Consider the following 13121-nt stretch of genomic DNA (forward strand, 5'->3'; position numbering starts at 1 on the left):
AGTGTGATGGCAGTGAAGGGGCTGGTTCATTGTCAGGTAATAAGAAGGTCACATGGGGTTTTTGTACTGGTAACTGACCATTACTTGAGTCCTCATCATTGTTCCAGAAGACGCATTTAAAGATGGACCCTGGCCTTTTCCGCGTCTCTGCCACGTAAAATTGTGCTTATGGGATATAAGTGTTTCCAAATGCATCACACTTACTACCACAGACAAATCCATGTCCGCACACACACACACACACACACACACACACACACACAGTAACAATCACGACGACACAATTCTCTTGACCCGGTTACTTGAATAAAACCACTTGTTGCTGGAAAGGAGCGTGTGTTCATTTTACCTCACATCGTAGATAAAGTCAAGTATGCTAGCTGGGTTTGTTAGGAGGTATCCATGCGAGGGCAAGGCGATTACAACCCAGATGATAAACACAGTGATCCCTTCTGGCCTAGAGCTGTGCTGCAATATCCATACTAGCATGCTACTTAGCGTAATCTGATGTAATGCTCCCTGGTGAGTAGGACAGAAGTGTGGATATTGGGACAGGCACAGTATGAGAGTGCCAGCAATATTGGAAGCACTATTTAGTGTTCGACTAGTGTTATCTATAGGGTGTTAGCTAGCTAAGACGCACTCAGCGATCAGCATTAAACATCCTCAGTCTCACCTATACTTACCCTTGAATCATCACTTTCACTGAACACTCCAAGCACACACACACATTCACACACTCACAACTGCACAACTCATCAGCAGAATATAAAAGAAAAACATCCAGTCAATATTCACATGGGCTGATACCAGGCATGCAATTTCCACACAGTCAAAAAAACAAATAAACAAAAAAACAAAAAAAAAAATAAAACACTACCCGCCCACCTCCGCAATTCCAATGGGAAAACGCAACAGTCACTTAGACGGGGCTAATGGAAGACATAAACAACCTGGCAACATCAAGGAGGAAGTAGTCACTCTAAGGGCTCTCATTGGCTGTTACCATGTGAGGGATCAACCAATCAGTAGCTTCAGCCCCTTGCTGAGGCAGGTTACAAATATGAAAATAAAATTCAATCAAGAAATAAAAATAACACAAAAAAAAACTAGATTAAAAGTAGTAGACACGCATTGTTATAAGTATCTCCGCTATAGTATTTTATTTTTTTTTAATCTATGTCATTTCAAACTCATTGCGTAATAAAGAGAAAATTGTTATTGTTTTCTATTACATTATTGTCATCATCATTAGCTTCAATATCATCATCATCATCATCAACATCATCAACAACAATACCGTTATCAGAATTATTACTATTGGTTAACACAAGGGGCGTGGTCTCTACAGGCCACACCCCTTATCTAAATTAAAGGGCTCTATTGGCTGACAGAGGCTCCAGCAGAAGGAGGGAGAGAGGACAGGTTGCCACCCTTTTCCCCACTTCCCCCCCTTTCTTCTATCCTCTTTTTCCCCCTCTAACGCCTTTGTTTCTTTCCTTCAACGAAGCAAAGCCCCATCCACTTCTTCTTTAGTTTGAGGGGGGATGTGAGGAGATGGACTGGACTTAGATGTGGTGCAAAGTGTGGGAGATAAGTAGTGTCTCTACTGGTCTACATCTTGCCTTCAAATCCCTCTCTCTCTCTCTCTCTCTCTCCGTCTCTATTCTGCTCTTGTGGGGAATGACGGGAGTTGTTTAGTGACAAATAAGTAATTCACTCGTCTTGTTTCCTGCATTACTGTCATGCTCCATCTTTCCCTTCCTTTCACCCCCTTCTCTCTCTCTCTTTCTCTCTCTCTCTCTCTCTCTCTTTCTCTCTTGCTCGCTCGCTCTCTCTTTCTTCAGCAAGACACCTCCATGGTTTGGGAGGGGCTGGGGGGCATCTGGCCGCCCTGCGAGCCCTGGGACAGGGTGCGGGAGCGAGAGCGGGATCCATCCATGGAGTAGGAGGAGGAGAGGGAGGTGGTGCGGGAGCGGGACAGGCGGGTCATGCAAGACGAAGCCACTGCGGGGAGGGAAAGAGAGAGACGGATAGAAAGATTAGATTTACAAATTACAGTTGCAGTGAAAACAGTACGCAACATTTAAGGTTGGCGATGCACTATGCAATCTGTTTGGGCAGCGCTCCCAGCAACAGGCAAGAAAGTGAACGTAGAGTAAACAAAAATCTCGCTAAAGCAGCTCCTTGGCCACTGTTGCCCACGAAAGTTGCCCAAAAATTGCCTTGTGTATCACTGTATTAATATGTAAGCTGCACTGATGTGAAGTCAACTTACTGTAGCCCATGCCCTGGATGAAGTACTTGAAAGCCTCGGTCAGTTTAGCAGGCTGCAAATAAACAAAAATTAGATGTTATACATTATACTGAAAAAAAATTAAAACTGCACAAGGTAATGTTGCACATTGGCGGCCCCAAGTGGCAGCCAGAGGTAAACTGCTTTCATTTTGAGGACTTCAATACCCAGAGAAATCATGTATTGTCAGTAAACTACGCACTCATCGGACATTCATTTCTTCTTCTTGTTGGGGATGGAGGTGGTGAAGAGAGTCCAGCTTCCTCTGAACTTATTTCTTTTGATTCAATTTCCCACCAGTGATCATACGGTGTCATACCTGCCACAAAAAGTTGATTTCGGCAAATAGGGCGAATCTATGGGGTCTCAATTAGTGGGGTTGGGACACTCTTCTCTGTTGCAGCCCCACTTCCATATTTAGGCTGATAAGACGGGCGTATTCTTCCATAAAAGTATGCTATGATATAGAAGGCTGTTGCATGTTGTTACCTGAGTCAGCTGAGGGAGACCACCAGCGTCAGCCATCTGTGGAAGAGGGAGAGAAGAAGTGAATGAGAATGAATTACGAAAGAAGTGCAAGAAGAGAGAAAGAGACAGACACACAGGTATATAGTTACAGTAGAGATAGATAGATAGATAGATGGATAGATAGGTAGAGATGAGGGTTACCTTCAGGAATGAGGTTGTTGTTGGGTCCATTTTGCTGTTGCACTCCACCTAGTGGTCACAGAAGGAAAAACAGTAAGCCACTTCACATCAGACATTACAACAACAATCACACTATTGCACACAGATCTACTATCAAATACCAGCTGCAAGTAATTCTTAGCGTTTGTTTTTTTCCAGATGGATGAGCTTTACTGCATCAAGACATTTCAGATGATGTCAGGCAAACTGCAAACCATAAAAAGTATTTGCAAATATTTGAGTAAGATTTGATTCTTCATACAATATTACTGTAAATACATTTGAAACATGCCAAGTCATTTCTTTATGTAGAATTCCCACTGAAGAGCATTTTAGACCTAAAGATGGTGAACGGGTTGTTATGTTTTATTTTGCAAACGTACCGCAGCCTCCTCATATGGAGCTTGATCTCCCACCACCAGCATTACTGGACATCTGAGGGAGACAGAAGGTGAGGTTTAGAGATTTTAGAGGTTTACGTTGCAAAAAATAAATAAAGAGATATTATAATGTTACTGCTGAGGATTAAAGTTTAGAAGGTATTTACTTGAAGGTGCTGTTGCGGTCAATGTTCAAGTCTCTGCGACTGGAGGGAAATTAAAAAAGCAGATTATGTTGGTCTTGGTTTGATTTGGTGTGTATTTGTGTTTATGTAAGGGTGTGTGTGTGTGTGTGTGTATGTGTGTGTGTGTGTGTGTACCTGTTGTAAGTCTTCCAGAAGAGCTCTATGTTGACCAGATTAGAGGCTTTGGAGATGCGCTCTCTGTGAGACTGCAGTAGATCTGTGTTTGCCGACAGCTCCTCCTACAAAATACGGAGAAACACTGTCAATTTGTTTTATTTTGATGTATTTGATTTTATCTAAGCTTTATTTTACAGCAACCCAAAACACACACAAAACAAATGCCCAACTAAAGATGTTTTTAAACTGATACAAGACATTTTTTGGAAGCAATTTAATATTCTGATACCATTGCAATATATCGTGTGCCAGGTTATTTTCAAAGATATTAAATGAAAACCTATAGCGATACCTGACTGAAAAGGTGGCACAGGATCTGCTCTGTGAGGGAGGATGTCACAGAGCTAAGCTGGAGAGAGAGAGAGAGAGAGAGAGAGAGAGAGAGAGAGAGAGAGAGAGAGAACCGACCATGAACACAGTCACATAACTTCATATCCACATTTAAACTCTTCTTGACGGAACTCCCATTAGCACTAACTAGATCAAAATACCACGTGTTTCTGTGTACAGGCTAATGTACTATTGACTGGCTATGAGACAGATGAAGCGTAATGGTTAAATTAGAGAAAAATGCCAATTAATTGTAATATGAGATCACAGAGAGAGAGAGGGAGAGAGAGAGAGAGAGGGAGAGAGAGAGAGAGAGAGAGAGAGAAACAAACAAACCTACCTTCTGAGCGGCCCAGTCCATCCATCCCCGGGCGTTGGTGTCAATGTTGACCAGAACCAGACCTTCCACTGAGTCTGGGTTTGCCAGCTGGGATAGAAAGAGAAAGGAAATGAGACAGAGAGAGAGAGAGAGAGAGAGAGAGAGAGAGAGAGGGAGAGAGAGAGAGACAATGAGAAGGAGAGAGGAAGAAAGGAGGAAGATTAAAGGAAAGTGGGGGAAAAAAAAGTGTCACAGTGTAAAATTTCAGAGTAAAAGTGAAACTTACAGGAATGACGCCGTGTAGAAAGTTAACAATTGGTAAGTTAATGACAACATAATGCAAAATGCTTAAAGGAGAAATAAGTATCATTTTTACTGCCCCATAGCACAAAATGACCAGAATATATCTGCAGGGTTTTGATAGGGTTGTTGATCATTACCAGTGACTCATCGATTACTTCACCAGGTGTGGAGATTCATGCCTTCCGAAACTCACTTTCCAGCCTGTACTCTGTCTCATGTCATCCCCCTCTCTCTCACCCTGTCTTTCCTGTCGATCTCTACTGTCAACTATCAAATAATGACCAAGAAAACCTTCCCTCCTAAAAACTCCCTCTGCAATCCTAAGACACGTGCTGCAAGCGAGTGACCGGTGTCACAAGACCAAAAAGCAAATGACAAAGCAGTATTATTATTACAGCATTTTGCATGACGATATATCTCCTCTTCACTAGATGTTTTTGTTGGATCTCTAGCTCTAATTAGCTAGCTTACTCCTCCCCATGAGAAAATGGAGACACACTTTATTGTTTGTGTCAGTTACAGGCCACCGTCACTCAACGGGACGGTGCAGCTGGTGTCATGATGCCAAACGCAGCAGCAAAGTGCCGATGCAGAGAGCGAAACGGCAGAACTGAGAGCTTAAACCACTAAAAACCAGACACTCACCGCGAACTTGGAGAGGATGTACGCCCCCGCTCCCACACCCACTCCGATTACAGTGCGGAAACTGGCAGAGGGAGACACAAAGTTAATAACACACACTCACACACACACACACACACACACACACACACTCAAGGCCAAAACATAACACACCATTCTATTTCAGTGAGGATATCAGATTGGGGTTTTAGTTATACAAGCATTGTGCAGAGGCAGAGCTGCTCTGGAGGCAGAAATAATCTCATTGGTTGAGTTAAAACTGGATGGGCGGAGCCAAAGAAAGAGCCAAAAACAGGTTTTTCTGATTAAGTAAGGTTAGCCTGAAGTCCAGTGAAAAAAGCGAAAGGTAAAAGAGGAGGAAGCTAATATTATGAAGCTCTTGCTACTAACTGAAAAAATGCAATCTGGCCATACTAAGTTATAGAGATCTAGGTAAACTAGTTAGCTAGCTGCTGACCTTCCAACATCATGAATGAATGAAAACAAGAAGTGATTGCCATTTATATTTTAAATTTAAATTTTGACCAGAGTTCCTGCTTTGCCATTCAAGTTCACCAGTTAGCTAGCTGAGGTTTAACTCAACCAATCAGATTATTTCTGCCTCCAAGAAATGCTTGTACGGCTAAAACTCCAATCAGCTTAAAAACATAAAAGTGAGAGTTTTATGATGGCTGCATCTGTAATATGACGGATACCATGGGCAAGAGCCAGTTAGAAATCCAGTATGTGTTTGTATTGTTTAATGACCTTCACTGTGTGTATGCCAAATGAAATTCTGCCTGTGCTTATGTCAAAATGAATAAAGTTAACTCACTTGAAAAACTGCAGGACGGCTGGAATCATCTCTGCAATGGTCTCCATGGAGGGATACTGGTAACTAGAACAGGAAACACAATTGAATGAACTATCATGTCCAATACACTAATACACACACACACACATATCATCAGTGGATTACAAAAACCTCCCATTTTGCTTCTGTTACTGCAATGACAGCTGATATTTTCTGATGCAGGCAGTGTTTTATGACCCTGGGAACTAAACTAACTATTGGTAATACATTCTAACATCAGAAATACACGATGGTCAATGTGAGGATGAGCCAGCTTTAATGTTTTACATATTTTTGCATTTTAAGCAGGGATTTGAAATGAGTGCAACAGCAATTCCTACATCGCCAACCTCACAATAGTAAGGAATGTAAGGATTATAGTAGAGGTATGGTGACGATACATGCGACAAAAATCTTCCCGTGGCCCTATAATAATCACGCAAGGCAGAGATGTGTTAGAGGAGTGCAAAGGAAAGAAAAAAAAAGAGGTAAGGGGAGGAAAAAAAAAGGGAGGATTTGTTTTAAACCGTAGACGAGAGCGTATTAGAGCAGAGGGAGGAGGGAGATACGGGAGAAGGGAACGTTAAGTATTTCTTGAAGAGATTAGTTTTAAGCTTTCCGCAGAAGATTGTTTCCATTCCTGAGACGTTTACCTTAAAATTCAAGGTTAAAATTCAGGGCACCGAGGAAATACAAACACACACACACACAGACACACACACACACACGGAGCGTCGTACCCTGTGGGGTAGGCAGCAGCTCCCTCCTCTTGCCCTGGAGCGTCAATATGAACCAGGGTGAAGTTCTTGACGATCTCCTGCATTTCCTCAAACTTAAACAGAGGGGAGAAGCAGCTCTTACCTGATGGAGAGACAGAGAGAGAGAGAGAGAGAGAGAGAGAGAGAGAGAGAAACAAAGACAGAGAGACAAGGAATAGAGACAAAAGAAGATGAAGAAAAAGTAAAGAACAATCGGATACTTGTGTGATTCAGAATTGATCTATAACAGTTATGAAAAAAAGGAAATTCGATGAAGGAGAGATGGACGCTTAAGGAAGACGAAGGCGAAGAGAGAGACAGGTAGAGAGAGCGACTCACCGTCCAGACCCACGTCGTGGAAGGTGAGGATCGCAGGCCTGCGGGTGTTTCCAGTGCCGTAGAGGGTCACATGCAAAACGCCATTCGGAGTCTCAATACTGTGCTCCTGGAGAGGGAAAGAGCATCAGTTTAACCCACACACACACACACACACACACACACACACACACGGGTTTTTGAAAGCGCTGATAATTGTGGACTGAATCTTCTGATATGTTGTGCCAATATTCCGTATATTTAAATTGCCCATTTTCATGCCAAAAAATGACGAGCATTCAGTGTGTCCCGACAGAATAGAATCCTTTGCAGGGTGACAATCCGCTCACCCGGCTGCACCCTTTTGTTAAGGTGCTGGATGATAACAGAGCCTTAGGAAACAAGGGAAGACATCCGCACACTTAAAGGAACACTTTGCCGATTTTCAACCAGTTTTGTATCATTACAATGTCGGTAGTATATGCAAATGAACAATGTTTACCTTCCCTCCATGTTGCCTGCACCGAGAGCTCCCCGTTCATTTGCCGGCAGAACCATACGAGCCGGCAAAACTTAAAAAGTTTTGCCGGCTCGTATGGCTCTCGATCCGACTGTCCGTGGATGCGGGCATACAAAAATGAGGAAGTACAATCTGTAGTTCGAATAACAGCCATGCGAGCCGGCGCAGCTTCAAAATCTGCTGTTCTTCCGAGAACCAATGACGTCACTGGTCCGGGGAAGCACAACAGATTTTGAAGCTGCGCCCCAGAGACACAGAGAACATTAAAAAAACCTGTTGTTGTTTTTCACACTATATCCCGATTTCGGATTGATAGAGATATGGTTGAAAATCGGCAAAGTGCTCCTTTAAGTCAATGCAGTGTTCCACTTTAATTTGGAAGCTCAAGCGACCTTTGCCACACATGCTCAGTATTGACTTAAGGCAATATTCCACTTACTTATTATTTGGCACTTGACCGCCATGGAAACCAGAATATAAACTACTCACCAAGATCAGATGCAGCTGGGACATTACATTTAACATTTTTGTGTTAAATGTAAACAGATTCATCAACAGATCCCGCTTTTAAGACAATAAAGCAGTCATTGGTCCATTCTCATTGTCCATTTCTATTCTTGGTTGACGCTAAAATTGAAGTAAAAAAGTAAATCTGGTCTCCCAAACAAGAACTACTGGTATCCCTCCGCTATGTTCTCTTCTATCAATAAAAAAAATATGTTCTAAAACGTTCTAAAACCAACAGTCGATTGAAAATCACAGTAGTGAGATCTGTTGTTGAATTTGTACACAAATGTGTTAAATGTATGTTTCAGGCTATTTTCGTGGAAGTAAAAACCTGAACGCTACTTCCCTTGTTTGTTCTCTTCCTAATTCTTTGCAGGGTGGAAAAGCTTCAGAAAGAGCATTTAAACCACAGGACACCAAAACACTAAGACCCAAACAAATTCAATTCTTTAAGTTCAGAATGAGGCAGGTTTCATTGCAGGTTTTACAGACCACAACCCTTAAAATCTTATCCTCACCTCCAAAATACCAGCGGTGGGTCAACATAGACTCGTTGATATTTTTATTCAAAGCCCAAAATTGGCAAGTGCACTAATGCTGAGGTGAAGTGTTTTAGATATGCACATCAGAAGAGCAAAAGAAAGAGCAGAGAGTTTGTTTTAACCTGCTTGAAGCACCAGATGGGTGGGGTTTACCACATCAGGACAATTCAAACAGTGTCGGACAAGCTGTCAAGCACAGAAAAGTCTATGATTTTCCAATTAATCCTGCTGGTCTTAAATTTCTGGCACTCACTGTGTCCTTTGGGGTAAGCCCCACCCCACCCATCTGGCACCCACAAACACACAAATGAATCATAAAAAGTATTTAGGAATAGTATCTGACTGAGGTCTGATGCACATATGCACCCTTTGAAACCCTCTGAAACAGCATTTAGACCATCGTGTGACACTAATCCTCTCAGCTGACCCACCCCACCTGATACAGATGCACAAACACACAGACACACCTTAATTACATTAAAACATCCATCTGAACAGTCCTACCTGTCCTTGGTCCAGGAGTATCCTAGCAGCCAGTTCAGCCTCCTAGGAAAAATTGAGGGAATTAAATCTCATTAGCAAACAGCACAGGCCCTTATCCCAGATCACATCTTCACTGGCTGTGCAGTGACCGAACCTTTCAGATATTCAGGGTGGAGAGGGTCTTTACTTTTAAAGAGAGAGTAGAGAGGGCACTTCATTTGAGTTTTTTTCTTTGTTCAAACAGTAGGAAAGCTGAGAGAGAGAGAGAGAGAGAGAGAGAGAGAGAGAGAGAGAGAGAGAGAGAGAGATAGAGATGAGGCCTGATTTGTTCAGCCCTCTCTGCGCAACAAATAGGCAGATATGATATGTTCATTTCAAAAACGCTATATATATCCATCTGGAGGAAGAAAAAAAAAATCATTCAAAATCTCTATAGAATCCAGGATGTAAAGGTGTTTTAATTTTGTCAATGACCCATTTAAAGTCCTTAAAAAGTTCCATAACTTGTTTTCATGTTCTGCTCTGAATCCTATGTATCATATGAGCAGGTATTACTTTTCTCAAAGGGTATATATCCAATTGAAACAAATCTTTTCATGTTCAAAAGAATCTAAAGTGAGTGCCCACTCAAATGTGTTTTTCTTCTCAAGACAGCGATACATGCAGCCATCATTTCCTTCCACACACTTAGACATAGTATAGGGCTGAAATGTAAAGGATTTTTTTTCTGTTCAGCTCACCTAGCAGGTGTAAATGAAAACATAAATGCATGCGTGAGAGAAAATTCATTCGTCTCATAGTCCATTTCTGTAAGTGCCGCCTCGCTTTCTAATTGGCCCCCACACAGGCAGGATAGGCGACATTATGTTCATGATGAAATAGTAGACTGTCCCTTTTAGAGAAGCAGGTGGTTATGGGATGGTGGGGGGGGGGGGGGGCTCTTTTCAGCATCAACAAGGGCGGAGAGTTGGGGTGAGACTCATTTTTACACACAGACACAAAGATAACCTATGATTTCTTCTTTTGAATTTTGAAATCTCTTACAAAGAGCAACGTAGCCCAGGCAAAAGGCGGGGTGGCAGGGAGGCTTGGTGATTAGATGGTCATCTGTAGCTGAAATGTCACTTGTGTGATCACATGTGGACTGACGATAAGAGTGCGGGGGCCTGGTATGGGCGGGGGGGGTAGGGCTGGGCGATACTGACAAAATTAAATATCACAATATTTTACATCAAATACCTCGATATCGATAATGCGATGATATTTTGGGGATGGGTATTCGTGCTTTCATAAGATATTTACACACAAGAAACTTTAGAAAATGATCTTTAGTAATCAGTATGTGGATATGATGAGCAGGTAAAGTCCATTTTTCTCAGCCAGAACAGGCTGATAAGTTCAGAAAATTGTGTCGCTTTACTGTAATGCAGCTTCTAAGACCAGGAAGAAGTGACAGGGACATTTAAATTATTTCAAAATATTACGATAATCAAAATCTCAGATGATATCTAGTCTCATATCACGATATCTGAACTGTGGTGGTTCTGATCTAACTTCTAACAACCCGATGTTCATCAAGTTTCCTACTCAGAATCACTCTTCACATCCACCTGGATCCAAGAGCAACAATTGGATTACAGGTCTTTTAGGCTACAGTGATCAATCCCTACCTGCTCACTCACTGAAAAACACTCATCGGTTAAATGCATAAAACACTCTGCTTTTGCGCCTTTGCAAAGCTACAGCTACAGCTTTGCATTTCCCTCTTTCGCCCGGCAGGTGTCAGCAGTGAGCGACGCGGCGCTCTGATCTGCAGCGCTGCATCTGCACGGCAACATCAGCAGAGCAGAGAAGAAGCTTCTCTCTCCCCCTCAGGGCTTTGACGTCAACCTGGCAGACATGAGCCAGCGCTGCAGCCACACACACACACACACACACACACACACACAGAGTCATGCACACACATGTTTGGAACACATGCTATCACATGTAGACTTTGCTCAGACTCAAATGCACACACCCGCATGCATTATGCAGTGCAAGGACACAAATACTAACACTCTCTTTCTCTCTCTCTCTCGCTCACACACACACACACACACACACACTATTAGCATGTATGTGTCATCCCAGCCTTGCATGGATGAATGAGTGGCGTTTGGTTGTGATTTCAGATCAGAAGAAGCCCGTGCAGTTGAATGTATTTCTGTGTATACATGTCTTTCTGTGCTTGGATTACTTTGAAGTCACAATTTGTGTTTGTCTCCATGTCTGTGTGGATGCTTGTTTATTTTGTGTGTGTGTGTCTGTGTGTGTGTGTGTGTGTGTGTAGTCTCTGACCTTGGCAGAATCAGCCTGACCCGTGAGTAACGGCTTCTCCTCTGTGATGGCGATCTCCTGCATTTCAGTCGTCATGGCGTCAGTCACCTGTCGCGTCCTGCACAGGTAGAAACATGAACGTCTGTTTATTACTGAGGCTTCTTCAGCCGCTCTGCTCTCTCTTTGTACTGCAAGTATAAATACATCTCTCTTTTTTTACTGTCTTCCTCAAACACTTGACGATGCAATGTGTGCTCAGATGTACCAAACACACACACACACACACACACACACACACACACGCGCACGTGCATACCCATACACACGCGCGCATGCACGACACATACACACACACAAACTGATTAAATACTGTAAATAGCTGTTCTCCTCTGGGACATTCTTTGTGCTGTGGGACTTTATGAAAGTTAATTAGTGATTAGTTCTGGTAGAAATGTGCAGAAAAGGATTGTGGGACAGCGAAAGAGAGACGCACGGTTGAAAGAAAAGAGAAGAAGAAAGGGGCGGATTGGTAGATGGACACATTTTGATTTGGGGCATAAGCATAAACAAAATCATCAAGGATGTTACAATATTAGCCAGATAAATTTCCATTGCAGCTATATGACAATGCACAGATGTAAGGCGGGGTTTGGCAGAATGCATTTAAAAGTAGCAATAATAATATGTTTGTTTATTAAAAATCAGGTACAATCACGCAGAGAAAAAGTAACACTAACGAAAATAACGAGAAAGAGAAAGCTGAGGAGAGAAGAGATGGGTAAAGGCTGGTGGAGGGTGACATAAGAAAGATGAAAAAAAAGAGGATAAAAAGCTTAGGAAGATGAAGAGATGGATCAAACAGCGGGTGAAAAATGACAGAGGAGTGGAGAGAGAGACAAGGTTTATATAAGAAACGACAACGACCTGAGGGAAGAAGTGACAAACGAGAGGAGGACGAAGTGTGAAGTGATGGGAAAAGGACTTTGTGTTGCGTTTTTTTGTTTTTTTTTCTATTCAAGGAAGGTTCGCTGAGCGTGCATAATCGTTTTCAATAACGCCCTGCTTCACATTCACACAGTTGCGGGACAATGGGACAATAACCGATATACCTAAATATCGCCGTAAAAAACAATAACGATTATGAATTCTATAATGAAAATGAAATGTATAGATATAGCTCTCTGGATGTGTACTGTTGGAGAAGATTACATATATTTTATGGAAGAAATATGACTGCTTTCTGAAAATTTGGCAGCCACACACTGACTTCACTTTGCCTCTGTCAACAATGGAAAGGTGTAATACAGATATGATGAAGTGATTCTGTCCAAATTATCTCTCATGAAATTGGTCTAAATGTCTCTGCCTTGTTTGTTTGTTTGTTTTTTTCGGTGTGAAGTTTGCGTATAAGTCTGTATGTTCTATGTTCAGAAAAACGAAAAATAAAATGGGAGCGATAAATCGGCGTAATAACGTGTATTGAGATAATTTTGGCTGAGATAATCGTACTAGGGCTGGGCGATAAT

At 42.2% G+C, this 13121-nt stretch overlaps 1 protein-coding gene across 2 annotated transcripts in view; it reads right to left on the reverse strand.

Annotated features, from left to right (window-relative positions):
- Positions 1–1562: 1562 nt before the first annotated feature.
- ndrg2 (NDRG family member 2) overlaps positions 1563–13121 on the reverse strand; it is a 34874-nt gene continuing 23315 nt past the window's right edge. The window contains exons 2-16 of one of the 2 annotated variants that reach the window (XM_071910903.2): positions 11617–11703; positions 9298–9339; positions 7249–7354; positions 6892–7012; positions 6134–6196; positions 5323–5383; positions 4396–4482; positions 4018–4074; positions 3684–3787; positions 3531–3569; positions 3367–3418; positions 2966–3013; positions 2786–2821; positions 2279–2330; positions 1563–2007 (exon numbers count right to left, since the gene is read on the reverse strand). In XM_071910903.2, the coding sequence (XP_071767004.1) occupies positions 1844–2007; positions 2279–2330; positions 2786–2821; positions 2966–3013; positions 3367–3418; positions 3531–3569; positions 3684–3787; positions 4018–4074; positions 4396–4482; positions 5323–5383; positions 6134–6196; positions 6892–7012; positions 7249–7354; positions 9298–9339; positions 11617–11691 (1107 nt within the window). In that variant the 5' untranslated portion in view covers positions 11692–11703 and the 3' untranslated portion in view covers positions 1563–1843. Of the gene's footprint in view, positions 2008–2278; positions 2331–2785; positions 2822–2965; positions 3014–3366; positions 3419–3530; positions 3570–3683; positions 3788–4017; positions 4075–4395; positions 4483–5322; positions 5384–6133; positions 6197–6891; positions 7013–7248; positions 7355–9297; positions 9340–11616; positions 11714–13121 lie in introns of both variants that reach the window. The other variant, XM_078291564.1, reaches the window with a different exon arrangement.

This window comes from Centroberyx gerrardi, chromosome 23 (genome assembly GCF_048128805.1).
Source record: "Centroberyx gerrardi isolate f3 chromosome 23, fCenGer3.hap1.cur.20231027, whole genome shotgun sequence".
NCBI classification, from domain to species: domain Eukaryota; kingdom Metazoa; phylum Chordata; class Actinopteri; order Beryciformes; family Berycidae; genus Centroberyx; species Centroberyx gerrardi.